At 36.1% G+C, this 19179-nt stretch overlaps 1 protein-coding gene across 3 annotated transcripts in view; it reads right to left on the bottom strand.

The window, feature by feature from the left end:
- The window catches only part of CPEB2 (cytoplasmic polyadenylation element binding protein 2), a 66713-nt gene that overhangs the window by 28098 nt on the left and 19436 nt on the right, over positions 1-19179 (bottom strand). For 2 of the 3 annotated variants that reach the window (XM_077750492.1, XM_077750494.1), the window contains 2 exons: positions 12472-12522; positions 4164-4187 (listed from right to left, as the gene is read on the bottom strand). In XM_077750492.1, coding sequence (XP_077606618.1) covers positions 4164-4187; positions 12472-12522 — 75 coding nt within the window. The remainder of the gene's footprint in view (positions 1-4163; positions 4188-12471; positions 12523-19179) is intronic. The other variant, XM_077750493.1, reaches the window with a different exon arrangement.

The raw sequence follows: 19179 nt of genomic DNA, 5'->3' as shown, positions 1-19179 counted from the left end.
ATCCTCTGAGATCATAGCAGTCACTCTTTTGGAGTAGAAAATCTACCAATGTGATGGCATTATTTTTATTTAATATGAAAGGATTTTAAAAAACTATCACAACAATAGAAGTAGGTCTGAGACTGCACTTTCTCAAGCACCACCTGTTTAATCAGAAAGAATCACTGATCACGCATGCTTTTCCAAAGAACTGAGGAAGAAGCTATTAAGGTACCCTTATCACCTAGAGAGATTGTGCCCCAATAATAGGTTCATCCTTTTCACATAGAGGATGGATAAGAGATTTAATTTTAACAATCAACTAAAACCTAGTATGTCTTTGTAAATTAACTTCTAGACACACCATATTACATCTAGTATGACCATATATAAGTTCACTAAAATTTTGTTTCTTTTAGAAACTGGTCTGGCTGGGTATAGGTGTAGAGTTGGCAGAATTAGTCTCTTCAAGGAGGGGTAAGCAACTTTTTTCTGTGAAGGGCCAGATAGTAAAACACATTTTAGAGTTTGTGGGCCATACATTCTCTGCTGTAACTATGCTACTTTGTCATCGTTGTAGCTCCAAAGCAACCACACAAAAAGTAAATGAATGGGCACTGCTGTGTTCTAATAAAACTTTGTTTATAAAAACAGGACGTTTGGCCTGTGGGCCAGTTTGCTGACCTCTGTCTTACAGTATTACTCTGGCTTTTGCTCACGCTTCAGAGATTTTGCCCATTCTTTAACAATTATCAAAAGTTTTTACCAAAGATGAAGAATTTCAGCCTTGATTTCATTACAAAAGGATTTGATAGTAGTGATATTTAGGGGTTGTACCCTTACTCAGACTACTTCACAAGATTGTTTAAGAGTCAAATGGATTCAAATCTAACCAATTCAGAACACCCAGGGGTCAATTTTAAAACAATACATAGTGTACTGTATTATTTATAATTCCTTGCTTGTTACAGTGCATAAATCTGAATGGCTACACAGTATAAATCAATTCAACCTCACTGAGCTTCAATAATTTCATTCCCTTTAAAATAACTTTTCCTACTTCATTCCATGTACAAGCTTTAACTTAAGCTTTGGGATTACCTGCTAGAAAATATTGCATTGTAATGTTTAGTCCTATTAACTAAAACAGGCTCTATTTCTATTATTTAAAAAGCCCACATATTTTTGTTTCTTTGGGAGCACCGTAGCCCTTTAATCCTTTACGAAAGGAATAAATGGCAATATAAAAATGTTTGAAGTGCAGAGATAGAACTTAAATTACACTTCACACCTGTCTTCACACTCCCACCCTATTCCCCAGACCAGTAAGTTCACTCTTAGAATAGAATGGAAGAAATGCTGAACAGACAATAAAATACAAAAGATAGTTTTCCATATATTAAAGTACCCCCCCCTCCCCCCAAAATGAGTCTTTCTCCTTCCTAATCCTGGGCCCCAGGCAGTTCTGAAGTAGAACTTTCTATGGCTCCCAGGCTACATAGACACAGAGGAGTTGGGGCAGGTTGTTGAACTGAAAAACAGGGAAAGAAATATTTGCTCTTTCTTAATTACTTCCAGTACAATTAAATTTTGAATGTTCCTAAGGTATATTTCATATACTAATATCTAGAACCAGCTTAATGTGAAGTTCTTATTGACATTATTAAGGAAATTAAAATATATAAAGTCATTTTGGTAGTAATTTGGTTTGACTGTAGTCCAGTGGGAAATCTTTCAAATGAAAAAACTCCTCTGTGCCTGGGCTTAAAGGTGACTCAAAGGTGGCAAGTAAGAAAAAACAGTTCTTCCCCAAGTGGACTACAAAGTCAAAATGTCTTACAAAAAATAATACTGCTCACCCACTACTGTGCTGTTAGACATTGAGGTCTTATTTTTGGTAAGGATTATATCAACTCATTGTCCATGAGCAGTAGATCAGATATGTGTAAGACTTTTTTTTTTAAGAAGGAAAAATGAGTAAATAAAATTAATAAACACAGTTTCTTTGATGGATGAAACCTTAAACATGAACCCCATAAAAGGGGGATCTTGGTAGTTAAAAAGTTATCACTGTGATAATGGCATTGCATCTAGCATAGAAGGGGGAAAAATGAGTAGAAAATAGGAAGAAAGCCAGGCTACTTCTAGTCTTTTCTGAGTCATTCCTTTGGTATGTGCGTGGGTTTTTTGTTTTTTTTTAAATGTTTTATTACGTACTGTGTCAAAGTACTTTCAAATTCACATAAACCTTCTCAATAGGTATTTCTAATAGATACACTTTTCATTGGATCATCAAAATTGAAATTTTAAAAGCAGACTCTGACTATTCAGAGAACCAACTAAAAAATTACTAATGCCATATAATTTGAGAGGAAAATTCAGGCATTATTCCTCCAAACTAAGCCAAATAAGTGTGACAATAGTCAGTTCCATCCTAAAGAAAGCTTCTGTAGAAGGCTTAGAACTGTGTGAGAGTCTTCTTTCTTCTAAATCTGGCAGGCAGTCCCGAAGTAGAGGAAGTCTTATAGATCTCTATCCTCTAAGAGCTACAAGGAGCAGTAATAAGTTTCTATCTGAAAGCAGAAAATTTTGCTTTTTCTCAATATCATAATCATAGTCTACAATTATTGAACTGAGAAAAAAGAAGATAAGCAGTAACAGGACTTTCTGATACCTTGCTCCTGAGAATTTCCTAGGTCATGATATTACGTTGGAGTATGCCAACTTAGATTAACAATAAATCACTAAGGTTAAAAGATGAAAAGTGTATAAAAGAAAAAGGCCCTAAATTAAATTGCTCTAGAGTTTCAAAAATACCTAAAAATCACAGCTTAGTAAGTGGGTTTTCCCCAAAGGACTGGAGCTGCCAATTACAAAAGCACAGTGAGACAGGATAGTCCACAGACATGAAAACAGGTACTAAAGTTCTAACCTTCCCCCACTCTTCACAGTCGCTAACAACAACCTTCAGGAAGTAATTCAGCTTTGGTTTCTGAGTTCTGAGTTTCTATATCCAACAATTTTTTCATTAGAAAATTAAAGAACCAAGAGATTTAGTCAAGCATTGGAAAAATCCAGATTCCAAAAATGAAGTTAAATTCAGACAGTGTGAAATACAAAACTAGAAATATACTTAAGAATATAGAATACTCGTTCCTGTCATCAGCGGTGGCCAAAAGATTTAGCTTGTTTGTTTTCAAAGTGCATGTACTCATGACTACATGAAAAGACAGTGAAGCATTGGCACACGTTTATAAAACGTATCAAAAGGCACTATTATTACAGTCAATCCTCCAGGGCTCAAGGGGGATTTTAGGGGTCAAGGAAAATCCTTTTCACTCATTTTGTTACTTATGACAGCTATAGAAGTATAGTGATTATTGCACACTTAGAGGATAAGCTAGTAGTGTAAAGTTACTTTTGCTTCTTCTCATCCCATCTACTTTTCTCCCTCTCAGTCTCTCTGCACATGCAAAAGAGAAGCCAAGTTTAAGCCACAGACACTGTCAGCTGCTTTCCAAAGAGATTTAGTAGTCCGGCATCTCACAGTTCTCGTTTTGTCCTTCAGATAGCAAGAACCCAAAGAGGAAGACTGTTGTGGGGGAGAGAGAAAGGGTGTGTGAACGAGACTGAGTGTGCCTGCATGGTGTAGGGAGGGAGAAGGAAAGCATTATATTCTCAGAAGACACAGAGAAATGTTAGCAACATGATTTCTATACACCAGTGTTAACAAAAGCCTATTTGGTATTTATTTTCAACTGGGTCAAACATAAAACTAATAAACTAGAGTTGTAAATTATATACTATAGAAATGACAACCAGCCATAGATTTAGAGAGTAGAAAAATCGTATTGCATGTCACTTTCACTAGTATTTATTAAACATTTTTCTTAAGCAAACTATAAACAGCAGCTTTATTTCAAAAGGTATAAAAAATAACTTTAAAATGTTAAAATCTAGACAGTTTAAAAGGAAAACACTTATCAAACAACCATATTAGTAGGAAAATGTACTTTAAAGTTAAAGAGATAATAAGATTCAAAAATTTGACAAGTGCGCAAATCAAAATATAACTTTTCTGTGAGTTTTCAGACAGTGCATAAAAAAAATCTAGGCTAATTATAGAGTTGATCAGTAAAACCCAATTAAAAACAGTTAAACCATAGCAAACAGAAATGAATTACCTCGTCTTCGCCCATAACTCCTTGCTGCATGTAAACAAAGGACAAATTGTAAAATGTCAGAACTAAAAACAAGCCCACACATACAAGTATTTGTGATATGAAAAACTAAGTGGGCATCTAGTAATTAGGGCTACTTTGTTTTAAGAGCTAGGACAATATTACTGTGTAATATCTGCATGTGTTTTACCATTTACAAACCACTTTTATTATATATATATTCTGAAATATACCAAAAAAATGAAATTAACATGAAATATACAATTTATTCTCATACATGTTCAAATTCATGAATAAATATTTCTTTCATTTGATCAGTATGGTAATATGTAACACCTTACAGTTAAATAGCATCCCAAGCAATGAATGCAAACAATATGAATTAAATCCTCATTTTAATAATTATAAAGAGAGATATAGCAGATATAGTCCAACACACAGCTATTCCAATCCAATTCACATTATACTAAGCCCTGTGTGGAGAAAGTACTGGAAGACACAGAGGAATGAAAAGATATAACAATGTTAAACTGATACTCTGAAGCCTGTAGAGCTTAGATAGAAGGTAAAGAAATCAATCCATGTTCAAATTTGCTTAGTTGAAAAAATGATTAATGATATACTACAGTTAACAATGCTTTTAATCCTTTTGGTGCATTTTATAACCTCTTTCTAAGTGCTTATGTCTCTCTCTCTCTCTGGGGTAAAAGGGATTCAGATACAAATTATTATTAGAATAGCACAGATGCTAAGTACTCTAAAAGCATAAAGCAAAAAGGCATTTCAAACTACCCTAATAGCAGTTTACATAATTCCATATGGAGAAAAAAATACTACAATTAATTCTCCATAATAAACTACCAGTTTGATAAAATCCACAACTTATTTTTAAATAACTCCTCCCTACAAATCTGAATATATAATGAGTATTTTTACCCTGGAGTTAACGTATGAAATCAAAGCAGTAAACTAAAACAAAACAAAACAAAAAAATCGCTGTTAAAATCAAGATCTTAATCCACATTTCATAAAATTTTTTAGGCCTAGAAAAGTTTCTTTCTGAATAAATCTCAAATCAAAACATATGTTAATGGTTATCGGAAATGTAGTCTCCCTGAAAGTATAAAGCAAAGACCAAAGGAAGATATATCACATCATTTAAATACATTCTCCTACAAGGTAAGTCTTTAATATAAAGAAGTATATCGACAGGTGAAAATATAGGATTAATTCCCCGACAGTAAAAGTGGGAGAAACAAACTTGTCAACGCTTAGTCATTACACTTTAAGTCAATAAATACAAGCCTTACATCAGAGTCTTTTATACAAAACAACTTAATTTGCATCTCTCCCTCTCTGTTGTCTTTATTTAGCTATAACTACTGCAGATTTAACCTTTTCGGGAGCTCCAACTACTTCACAGCCCAGCAGATTGTCTGACCTGTACATTAGTTTCTATATAAGCTTACCTGTGTGTGTTTTTATGTGTCTATATAGCGTATATGTACATTCTCTGTATATATTATATATAGCTTACCTGACAGGTATATTAGTTTAGGGTAAGGTAGGGTGGAAGTGACATTTAGAATTTTGCTGTGGAAATCTTGCAAGACTTATAAAGGCCTTAAAAACACAGGGTCTCAAAGAGATGGGAGATCAACTATGGAAAATATAATAAGAATTCTTAAAAAGCTGTCAAGAACAGACTATACAAGGGTGAATTCCCTGCAGTCTTAATCACTGTATTAAGTGTGGAAATGATCGACAGGCTCCCAAACAGTCATAGCACAAGTCTAAGAAGTCAGACTTCCTACTTTTCTCTAGGCATTATCGAAATGATATTAAGCCAGTATAAATTTGCTTTATGGATTTCACTCATGGGTATAGAAGATGGGTCATTTATAAAGCAAATAAAACTACTCTCATCAAATTTAAAGTCAAATTATGAACTATAATGAAGTAATAATGTGGTACATAATTCCTGACCTATTGAGAACATTAATGACATCACAACCAGTTTACATTCTTAGCTGTTATGTTCTTTGCTGAGGCTACTCAATACTAAAATAGTCAAAATATGTACAAATGTTCATAGCATCTTAGGTCTCATCTCATTCCTAGACTTGAACACATTATTTAGAAAATTTCTCCAACTATCTCATACCTGAGGAATTTTAGAATCCTGTAAAGAACTAGCTATTCCACTTATTTTTTGGACAACTCTCAAATTCCAATTCTCTACATTACCAAAAATAGAACTGAGTGCAGATGAAGCTAGACCATGTGAAACACTTCCTATCCCCTGTCATGGAAATAAACAATCTGCTATCATCACACTCAACAATGGTGTATGGACTCACTTTCCTACCTGTGTTCTTATGTGAATTTCTGTTCCACCATAACTTTGATTTAGAGTTATCAAAAACCCCCAATGAGAAAAGAAAATCATTAAATTACTATTCATTATGTTTTAATTAAAGAAGACTTCTTTAAACAATATGCCCCTCCAAACTCATTTAGAATAGGATGTAGTGGAAAAAAAGTGAGCAATTTTTGTATAAAAACTATTTAGAATATTAAATTTTAGTCACATAAGTTTTATAAAACATTATTTAAAAGTACAGCTCATTTGGAAGTGAGGAACTGGCTAGTTAATATACATGTGTAAATATATGTATATATACATTTTTATGCACGTGTGTTAGATTACATTTTTTACATATCTTATTTTTTTAATGTGTATTTTATTTTTAAGAGAGAGAGTGTGAGGGAGGTAGAGTCAGAGAGAGAGGGAGACACAGAATCTGAAGCAGGCTCCAGGCTCTGCACTGCAGCACAAAGCCCGACATGGGGCTTGAACCCACGAACCGTGAGATCATGACCTGGGCTGAAGTCAGACACTTAACCACCTGAGCTGAAGTCAGACTGAGCCACCCAGGGGCCCCTACATATATGTTTTTTAATGAAGATAATAAGAAGGCCATGAAAAAAGACCTTTCTTACACAAGTGATTTTAAAATTTGGCCCTGGGTTATCAATAATCTTATTTAGGTTCTAACCTACAGCTACTAAAACAGAAATGGGATGATTTTTTAATTTTTTAATATTTTATTTATTTCTAGGAGAGAGAGAGAGAGAGACAGCGTGAGCAGGGGAGGGTCAGAGAGAAAGGGAGTCACAGACTCTGAAACAGGCTCCAGGCTCTGAGCTGGCAGTTAGCACAGAGCCCGACGCGGGGCTCGAACCCACGAACCGCGAGATCATGACCTAAGCGAAAGTCAGACGTTTAACCAACTAAGCCACCCAGGCGCCCCAGAAATAGGATGATTCTGACATTCTCTCTAGTATCTTTGTGCCCTTATATACAGGCTCTTAGCAATGGCTGTGATATGTGAATTACTGCAGCTGGAGAACAGGTAGGGAAACGTTTCCAAATAACCTGGAAATATTTAGGTTAAAGTTCTCTTAAATTCTTATTTCTTGCTCTAAAAAGCCAAAACCAGGGAGAGAAATATACCCACAAATTGCCTTTTTCAAGATCTAAAATAAATCTGTTATCTACTCTACTTATTTCCACTAGCATAAAAAAGAACTGATTGCATACTCAAATTTCCTACTTTTAGGACTTAGTACCTTTAGAGTATCTGCCCTCAGAAACACAATTTCATTACTAAGTTTTCTTAATTAAAAGATAAACATAACTTCTCTCCTCCCAAAAAGTAGAGCAAGCTCATGATTACAAACATAGCTGTATATGGCTAATCACAGCAAATTTAAATTTCAAACTGGCATGCATCCCCCTATAGTTCTGCTATCTGTCCTCCTTTTGAAAAGCTTATAAAAATATAAGCTCTTTGGGGCGCCTGGGTGGCTCAGTCGGTTAAGCGTCTGACTGAAGCTCAGGTCATGATCTCACAGTTCATGGGTTCAAGCCCTGTGTCGGGCTCTGTGCTGACAGTTAGCTCAGAGCCTGGAGCCTGTTTCAGATTCTGTGTCTTCCTCTCTCTGATCCTCACACTGCCTCTCTCTCTCTCTCAGAAATAAACATTAAAAAAAANAGAGAGAGAGACAGCGTGAACAGGGGAGGGTCAGAGAGAGAGACGGAGATACAGAATCTGAAACAGGCTCCCGGCTCTGAGCTAGCTGTCAACACAGAGCCTGACTCGGGGCTCAAACCCAAGAACCATGAAATCATGACCTGAGCTGAAGTTGGATGCTTAACTGACTGATCCAGCCACCCAGGCTCCCCTAAAATATGTTAGATTTATACAATGAGAATGACAAACATTCAAGCTGTCTTTCTAAAGTCAGATAGTACTTACATGTTACTTCTCTAAAGTGGTTCTCGATGTTAGATTTGGACTCTTCTACAATATTTATTTAATGGTAGCAGTCTTAACCAGCCAATTCAACTTTTTAAAAAAAAATTTTTAATGTTTTATTTATTTCTGAGACAAAGAGACAGCGTGAGCAGGGGAGGGTCAGAGAGAGAGGGAGACACAGAATCTGAAACAGGCTCCAGGCTCTGAGCTAGCTGTCAGCAGAGCCCGATGTGGGGCTTGAACCCATGAGCAGTGAGATCATGACCTGAGCCAAAATTGGACACTCAACTGCCTGAGCCACCCAGGCGCCCCCAGTCAATTCAACTTGATTTCTACTTAGACTAAGGAACATGGTCTGTTCAGGAGCCTACCTGCTGTTATATTTCTATGGCATTTTTTATTGTTAAGTTTTATTTTATCTATACAACTTCAAGAGACTTTTAGATGTGGGATTATATCTCTTTTTCTAAGTTAAGAGAGGTTCAAATATAAGGATCTGCTTGAGGTATTTCACAGTGTCACCTAGTCTGACCAACTTCCTGACCTTCACCCCATTCTCTGTTTATCCCTTAAAGGAATATCTCACAGTTTAACTATAATGTTAATTGACCAGGAAGGTAGAATCATGAAAGCTTTTTACAACATTTGCCTTATCTGCATAAAACTACACTAGAATTTCTAACATTATTTTTATTAAGTGGACTCAAGCTTAGCACCTAGTAAGAGCCTAGTAACTTCATAGATTTCTTCCAGTTCTGTATGTTCTAAGGAATGTTCATAAATTGTAATAGTCATGCATCTGTTTTAACATGTATTTGTTCACCACCAAAGGTTGTCGTGGGTGCCACATGGGATGTGTGTACCACACTTTAGGAAACAGTGCCAGAGAGTCATTTTGCTTTTGACCCACATTTTGTTCCTATACAGCTTCTTCCAAATGGTCTAGTGTGACTTTCTGCAGTAACATAAAACAAACCTTCTTTGGTCACTATATATACATTGAACATCCTTCAAGTACTTGAAAATGTTGGTTACATCTTCTTTTAATTTATATTCTCCAACAATTTATGTATTCACAAGACATGATTAATACTCTTTCAAAGTCATTTTGTCACTGTTCACCACCACCCACTGCCACAGCTAACATTTATTTTTAGGAACCGTTCCAAACGTTTTACATGAATGAATTCCCTCACTTCTCAAAAAACAATCCCTTGAAACAGGCAGCATTTTATCTCCTTTTGACATAAAGAATCTGAGTCGAATTAAAGTTAGGTAAACTGTGCAAGGTAATGCAGCTAGAATTTGCAAAGTTAGGTTTAAATCCAGATAATCTAGCTCCAGAGTCTGTGATACCAACTACTGTTAACTATTGCTAAACCACCATCACACACACACAACAACGACTTGTAATTTATTACCAAATATTGATTTTCAAAGTCAATGATATTAGCTATGTGTATTGGTTAAGTAAAACAACTTACTTAATTGCTAATACTGAGTTCAAATCTGTGACATAATTTAAAAAGTAGATCTATGTATTGAGATGTTATAATTCCATTAACCAATAATATTTAGGAACAGGCAGAGGCTTGGTATTGACATCACTTAATTCCTGTATTTCCTAGGGAGACAATATGCTAAGAATATAGTTGAACTGTAAGAATCAAAAGCTGCTCAAGGAAAATTTTCCCTTACTTTTTATTGCCATTTGCCCACTTCTCTCTTTAATGACCTTAATGTCTAGAAAAAATTACTTAAATCCTTAATATTCAAATACTTCCCTGTCATATAAATACACCCAATTTCTTGACTTCTGCTTCCCCCTTAACAATGATCCCAAGTGAGCAAAATAATTTTTTTTTCTCTTTGGATCAAATTGTCCCTACTGACCTAAGCACATTTTGATGTCCTAGTTTCATTATCTTTCCACTCCCTTAGTCCCTTGCCAGAAAAACTTCAGGATATCCAGGTCAGCTTAGTGTATGGAGCATGTAACATGGCTCTGAGGTGGCAGGCTATGAGGAGTGCTCACATAATGAAAAAGCAGATTTGTCCACAAGTTTCAACTCCTGCCTGAAAATAAAATATTCTTGTGTCTACTAGGTGATAAAACACTTGTAACCTAACATCTGGGTTATTCATGAAGGCTTTAGACAACTGACGAACTCAATTAGTTTAATAATATTTAGTGTAAAAACAATGCGGCTCCTATGCTCTTTGCTAGTACATAACTGAGGTCTTCTATTGTGATTACAACATACTTCTGAATTGTGCTAGCGTAGTATGCACACAGCAATCCCTGAACATCTGTGAATGATCTGACAAACTGTCTCACACGGTACCTTCCTTCAAATGGATCTTAACCGAATATGTGAAATATACACAAATTCAAGTTTTTCTACTGTCTTGTTTTTAGAAGTTAAAATAGAATGGTCTTTATGTATCACACAGAATGTCCCAAAAGAAAATTATTTAAGGAAGTCAGGATTAAATATATAAATAGCTTGTTACTCAATCCCATCATTTTATCAATCAAGTCATGAGGATAATAAAAATTATGATCTATTTTCAGTCTGTAAACTCAATTTCATCAATGTAAGTTTCAGTCACAAATACAGAGTTTAGAGACCAGCTACTCAAGTGACATGTTTTAATTCCATGGTCGAAAAAAAGTTGGCTGAAGAAGTCCTGGAATGTGATTTCTTTAACCTTTCTGGTTGAAGTCTACATAAGCACCATAATTTGCTGAATTCATGACTGTGGCCTGCTGGACTGCTGTAAGATCCAGCCCAGACATGGCCTCAGCCTAGAAACACAATCAGGCCCCAGTGTTAGAACCTTGACAATCTGACCTCTAACTGTCCTTCGAGATCCTAACACCTACCCCGGGTGCTCAGATCAGGCTGGCACGTGGTAGGCAGCTCAGTATATAACAATCTAATGTTGAATGAAGCAATAAATCACATCACCAGACACACCACTTCTTCACATTTTCTCTCATTCCAAAATCCTATCTGATACCTTGACAATCTCCCCGGGAGCCTGGACATCATTCCCACCTTTCTGTCACTACAGTCTTTACTTAGTTCTAAGTTCACATGGTCTAGCTTTACACTGGCCTTTTTTCGGTCTTTGTTCCCCAACCTCACTATCACCTGTTTTCAACAAAGCTTTAGTTGAAATAGAAGAGCCAAGTCATTCTAATGATATAATTATGTATTTTAAAGTAAGTACTACCTCTATTCTTCCTTCTTTCTACTCCTTTCTTTTTGTTCTCCCTCTGATTTAAAAATACCTTTGTGAAGGATATTTTAATCCCCCATGTCTACTCCCACAGTCATGGATGTGCTAAGTACTGTGACATGAAAACAATGTTTATCCACATCAGAAAGAAAACAATCTTTAGAATGAAAGTTTATTTATCCTGTTTCTAACTCTGGTGAAGTTCACTGTGTAAACTTTCTAGTTAGAATAAATTTAGTGTGAGCACCATATTTACACAGTCACAAGTATATTCATTCCTTAGTTAATGTAAGCACACGTGCTATACTAAGTAACAAGTTCTATGTACTCTGCAAACGTTATCTCATTTAATTCTCATAATAATCCTTGAAATTCTTATTCTCATTTCACAGATGGGAAATGAAGGCTCACAGAAGTTTCTAAACAAAGTCATACCAAAAACTAGAAAGCCAATATTCAAACTCAGCACTATCTCCAAAGTCTGTAGTCAATGAATTAAATCACGCTGTCACAAATACACTGCAATAATTGCTTTGACAGCTAGATTCTATATTCTAGAGTTTAGAAACAGGCACATTCCAAACTCCTAATTCTGCTTTTTGTATAGGAAATGTTGTAGCTTTATCTTTATACTTATAAAATAATTAACTTCCATGTATATGGAAGGTGTAGAGAACCATGCAGTCAATCACATTTACTTATGAAAGTCAATTGGAAACATAAAATGTCCGTAGAAAACTTACCATTTAACATCAACAGATTATCAGTTCCTGGATGTGGATAGCTCAATCGACCTTTAAAAAGACAGGAAAGAGAAGTTTGAAGATTATGGAGCTATGTGAAAAGCAAAAAATGGGAAAATGAATAAGGAGCAAATTACTGAACACAGCATTTCTTTAAAAAAAAGCTAATGTTTAACTCAAAGCATATTAACCAAAATCATCTTTGAGATTTGAAAACAAAACATAAAACAGTGAACTTTAGTTCCCAGATCATAAGAGCACAATGTGATTTAGGAGCAATGCCTAGAGAATAAATAAAACCCATTTGTTTTTTGAAATGTAAAAACAATGTAGGTATCTTAGTCCTTCAAACTTAATATAGGATGTAAAAATTTTTAAAGTTTCAAAACTGTTTATAATTCTCTCCATAGCTTTTTCCAAAAATAAAATCTAAAGGAATTTATATTCCTAACTAGAAAACAACCAAAATATTAAAATAAAAAATGAGCAGCAAAAAATCATCACAATTTGCCATTTAATTCAACGATTTTATACATAGTTGTATTTAAATAAAGAAATTTGCTTAAAAAAATCTTAAACATATTATTACAAATGATATTGCAAATCTGACAAGTTCAAAGTTTATAACTGATACAACAAAAATATAAAAAATGAAAATATTAAGGCTTAAGAGCACAGTAGCCTCCTATTTGCTCCCAGCCATTCCTCACACAGAGCTCTGCACTTCGTACACGCAGGGAGGACTACAGGACCCTAGAGCCCTGTGGCAGGGAAGAAGGTGCGCGTGGACACACTGCTGTTTTTTCAGCATTTCTACATTGTAACGCTTGTTTGACTAAATGCCAACAGTAAGGATGATCATTGTTTAGAGTCCATTAAACAGGATTTTCCTCTAATGCCTGCATTTCTGATGGACAGTTAGAAAGGTTCATTAAAATCCACTGAGAAAATTACTAGAATGAAATGTCTGCGTCAGCAGTTTTCAGTATAGCCCCTTTACAGACTCGTGACTGTGAAGGATGCATGGCCGCCAGAATGGTGACCAATAACTATCCGCATGAATCTGACATGATTAGTAAGGAGTACAAGGTTAACCGTGTCTGCCTTTACCACCTCAGCAAGCACTCTACCCTCTACAGCCCTGCATTACGCCCAAACATCCCATACAAAACACAGGCTTTGTTTTAATTATGAAACTAAAGAATTCGATCATCTGCCAATGGAGGAGATAATCCGATTTTGACATTAAAATGTATATATCAGGGGCGCCTGGGTGGCTCAGTCAGTTAAGCGTCCAACTTTGGCTCAGGTCATGATCTCACAGTTTGTGGGTTCGGGCCCCGCATCGGGCTCTGTGCTGACTGCCGGCTCAGATCCTGGAGCCTGTTTTGGATTCTGTGTCTCCCTCTCTCTCTGACCCTCCCCTGTTCATACTGTCTCTCTCTCTCTCAGAAATAAATAAAACATTAAAAAAATTTAAAATACACATATCAGACAATACAGTTATAGATATACATACACACCTATGCATATACACACACTTCATCTGGGCTCTAATTTAACTGTAGTAGGTTCTGTTTTCAAACTCAACATGGCGAAACAAAGTTACTAACCTTCAAAAGACACGATACTATTCTTATTTACTTCTGCATTTCACATGACACTAGCTAAACTAATAAAGCTGTCATACTCTAAACACACACAAATAGGTTTATTGTTGTTAATACTTTAGTGCGGAATGAGAAATAAGAGAGTACGTACAAAAGTTACCAAATACAAAGAGTTAGAAAGCAGACATTTTCTAAACTGGATTTCAGTAGCAGGGAGCATTACTTTACCTGAAGCACCATAGCTCATTTCTAAACATCTTGTTGCACGTGACCACACATTGTTACAAAATCAGTTTCCCCCTATTGTGTAAAAGCCCTGTGGCACAGAGACTGCTGGCTGTACACTAACACCTGTACCTGTCGATAATGGGAACCCCAAACCCTAGATAAGTACAGAGCTGCCCAGAGTTAAAAATGAAATTTCCCAGCCTCCCTTGTAGTTAAAGTGTGCCCATGTGAGTGAGATCTGGCAACGGGATGTAAAACAAAATTGTCATGCAGTTTCTGGGAAGTATTCCCTTTCCTTGACCTTCCTCCTGCTTGCTAGGATGCACATGTGATGGCTAAACTGAATCAGCCATATTAGCTTATTCGGCCAAAGCTGGGTGGTACGGACGGCAGAACAAAAAGACAGGAGCCTAGGGGCGCCTGGGTGGCTTAGTCGGTTAAGCGTCCGACTTTCACTTAGGTCATGATCTCGCGGTTCGTGGGTTCGAGCCCCGCGTCGGGCTCTGTGCTGACTGCCAGCTCGGAGCCTGGAGCCTGTTTCAGTCTGTGACTCCCTCTCTCTCTGGCCCTCCCCTGCTCACGCTGTCTCTCTCTCTCTCCTAGAAATAAATAAAACATTAAAAATTTAAAAAAAAAAAAAAAGACAGGAGCCTAGATCCATAAACATCACTACCCCACTTCTAGGAGCTGTATTCTTTTGGAAGAGGAAGAAACTTCTGTCTTGTTTAAGCTGCTTATGTGTTTTCTGCTATCCCAGAAGAACCTACCTTGCAAATAAAGCCCTCAGGTAAAAACCTATGCAAACTGAATTTTAGGGAAGCAGGTTATTATTTATTATTGTGAAAATATGATAAAGTATAATTTCATTATAGTTGTAATATGCGTATAATTAATGGGTATCTACTAACTCTTGGCACTTCTTTTACAGTAAGACACAATGAAATTTAAAATATGTAATTTTGAAAAGTATATATTTATTCTTAGGTGTCAGGTGAATAATTAGAGGACCTACAGTATCCTTAAAATTATCTCATTGGTGTATTGTGATTTTAATTATCTGTATAACACATAAATACAAGGCAATTCATGTTGGCCACTGCAGATGTATATTCAAACAGCAAAAACACAGAAGTATGACAACTGCATACAACTCATCACATACAGACAAATAACCAATTACTAAAATTTGAAACAATGCTGTATTTAAAGACACGCAGTAAGTCAGTGCTAAAAACTATTTCATATATATCTAAGTTCTTCCACCAAACTACCTACTACTCTCAATAAAAAGAACTTGAAAACAGAGATGATAAAAATGACACTTATGACACTTCTCAGATTTAAACATACTTTTAAAATTATACAAATGTGAATTAGAAAGGATAAAATGCAGCAATCGCTTTCCCAAAATCTTTTAATGGTGGTGGTCTTAAGCTGAAAACCCCTAGAACAAGTAACTTCTAGTAACCCATTTGCTAAGGCATCGTATTTCCCTTCCCAGATACCATACTCTCTTGGTTTCCTCTCACTAGCTATTCCCTAAATCCTCTCTGCTGTGTCTTCCTCCTCAGCTTTTAAAAATGCTGCAGCCCAGTGTTCTGTCCTGGCACTTCTCTTTCTGCACGGCCTCCTTAGGTGGTGTCCTCTCCTGAAGCTTCATACATCATCTCTAAGCTGGCGACTCCCACGTCTGTATTTCTAACTGCAACCTCTCTACCTCAGCCCCATATTTCCCTGGATTAGCACAGAGCTCTGTCTTCCCTCCATATGGCTGCTCGTCCCCAAACCCTGCGTCACCTCCACACTTCACTGTGTGTAATCTGTGTACAGATCCATCAACAAATCCTGACTGCTCAATTTATAAACATAGACCTAGATTTGACTGCTCTTCACGACTCCTTCTTGGTTTCCCCAGCCCAAGCCACCCCCATCTCTCCACCAACTCCCAGAGTAACCGGACTGTGGAGTCTCCATTCAGCAGCCCAGGAGTTCCTTTTCAAACCTCAATCAGCTCAGGTTTCTCTATTACCCCACGTCCTCCCAAACTTAGAAGTATCTGCCTCTCATCCCCTACCATTTTAACCACGCTGGCCTCTTTGCTATTCCTCAAACATGGCAAGCATATTGCCATTTCAGGATCTTTAGATCTATTTCCTCTTCTATTTAAAATGCATTTGTCCAGATATGACCAAAGCCTGTACCTCTCACTCCATTCAGGTGTTTAAAACATGCCATCAGAGACCATCCTAAAACAGCAGTTTCTTTTTTTCTCTATCCCCTTGACACTCCATTTTTTCTTCATAGCTGGGTTCTTATTACCCCCATCCTTCATTAAAACAGAAGACCCATGAAGGCAGGACTCTGTCTTTTTTATTCTCCACTGTATCTCTACCATCTAAAACAGCCTAGTAGGGGCACCTGGGTGGCTCAGTCAATTAAGCATCTGATGTTGGCTCAGGTCACGATCTTGTGGTTTGTGAGTTCAAGCCCTGCGTTGGCTCCATGCTGATAGCTCAGAGCCTGGACCCTGCTTTTGGATTCTGTGTCTCCCTCTCTCGCTGCTCCTTCCCCCGCTCGTGCTCTGTCTCTCTCTCTGTCTCTCAAAAATAAAAAACCGAAAGCACGGTACTCAATGTATATTTGTATGTGGGGCAAAGGAAGGACATTCTCTCAGTAAATGGAAAAATTACTGAGTAAGTTTTTATCAGTTTATTTCTAAACCTCTTAAGAATGGTGAGGAGATGGAGGAAGACAAGTCTTGGTTTTTGCCTTCTGTCAAGATAAATTTTTTCCTTTCTCCACAAATATTTTCTTTTTTTTAATGAACACATCCAAAACATGATCCCCAAAGTCCCAATATTCACAGTTGATGATGTCAACCCATTCCTCATTAGTGATGATAAAATTACTAAGGAACAGTGTCACACATTCTGCCAAATCCTTTTAACAGAAAAAAAAAAATTTAAACCACATATTAGAATCATAAGGAGATTGGGTTAGAATTAATATTAAACCAAATACTAAGAGAGGCAGTATGCTAAGGTGGTTAAAAGCACAAACTCAAGAATTCACCACTTCCTAGCATTGCAACTTGGACAATTGTTAGTAAGCCACCATAGTCACCCAAGTGTAAAATAAGAGTAAATATCTACATCTTAGCTGTGAGAATCACGTAAGTTAATATGCACACGTGACGTCCTCGGAGCAGTGTGTGGCATGCATCAAGTGCTCAATACATGATATGCATCATACCTCTTATATTGTGTGTATGTGTGTTTATTATACACATGAACATATTATATAAATAAAAAGATCCTTCTTACATGCTTTAAATATAAAGCATTGCTCCCACTGGTTTGGTAGACTCTCCTAATATTTTATCATTGTCTGTGCTTTACCTTTATTTCCAAATCTAATTAGAAAAAAAATGGTTCATAGGAGGTCTGGTAAAATCCACTTAGAATGTGGTTATTACCAACCTTGAATAACTCTAATCTCTGCTCAGATCCAAGGGGAGGGCAGTCATTCCTGACCTCACTCCCAAATCTCAACACAAGCCTCATAAAAGGCTAAGAATAAGATCATACAAATGCAGAAAAGACCCTTAGATCCAAAGTACCAGATCCTAAGAGAGCAACAGAATCATTCCTTAATAAAAGCCATTTAAGTGAGTTTTCCAGGAAAATTAATCTAGTTAACTCACTCTTAAAGCAGGGTCCCATCATAAATTTTTTTCACTGAAGAATTATTTACAAGTTTTAAACTTTTTATCTAATTAATATTAGAAAATAAACTAAGAAACATCAAGGAATATAGAATATCAAAAAGTTTCTTTCAAGTAAACACAAGAAAGAAACAAAGACAACAACAGAAGACTAAACTTAAGTCATTAATCATCTGGTAAGATAATGTATCATCATAGAGTTATTACAATAAAACTGGTACTAATTAAGATCTACACAATTAACATTAAAACCAAGTTGAACTAATGATTGCAAAACTTTAACCTATAAAGTTTTATAAATGAAAATAATACTAAGAATAACAAATAGGCAATCAAGCGTTGCCACTGGCAGTGTGAACTGGCATAAAACCTAAAAATAATTTGGGAAAAATGTCTAGAAACTCAAAAACAAAAATATTAAGTCATTATTCTATGGAAATAAACATAGAAAAAGCTCACTGATTTTAATTTAAAAATGTGAAATACCTAAATTTCCAACTGTAGGGAAATGGTTATGTAAACTATTTTAAATGCATGTAAATAATTCTTAAAAGTTCTAAGTAAATACTGACAAAAAATATGAAATATTATAGAAAAATGTTCAATCATTCAGCCAATAATTTATTGAGCCCTTTCTATCTGTTTGGAACTATAATAAATGCTGATTCAACATACAGTAAAAACAGAGGTGTTCCCTGCTCCCAGGACACAGTGTCACAGTACTTTTCATCACAGTATTGTGTGGAAAATATGTTGAAAAAGAAAACAAGCTACTAAATCAAAACTCAATTAGTAAGGCACTCGATTTAAAAAGAAAAGAATTCTTTAATCGTCTTAAATAAAGTAATCTACTACTGACTAGGCGTGTTGGGGGAACCTCCCTAAAGATTTAAGTAGACTAGGGATTACAGAGACTTCCAATTGAACATGGAGGACTGAATGCCCGTGTCTATCTTTGTTGCTTTTTGAAACACCTGAAAATGACATTATGGAAGTTTTAAAGAGGCATAACCTTATCAGGTCAAAGAAAATGAGACAGGATCACAGAAGAACTAGGTCACCAAATTTTTGGAAGCTGTGAAACAGGAATGGTTGAGTGGTTAACTGCTTTTGTAGACCAGAAATCACGGAAATCTCTGACACCTA

The sequence above is a fragment of the Crocuta crocuta genome, unplaced genomic scaffold (assembly GCF_008692635.1).
Source record: "Crocuta crocuta isolate KB4526 unplaced genomic scaffold, BGI_CrCroc_1.0 scaffold179, whole genome shotgun sequence".
NCBI classification, from domain to species: domain Eukaryota; kingdom Metazoa; phylum Chordata; class Mammalia; order Carnivora; family Hyaenidae; genus Crocuta; species Crocuta crocuta.
Note: the sequence above shows the minus strand (reverse complement) of the source record. Positions and strands in the feature narration are given on the sequence as shown.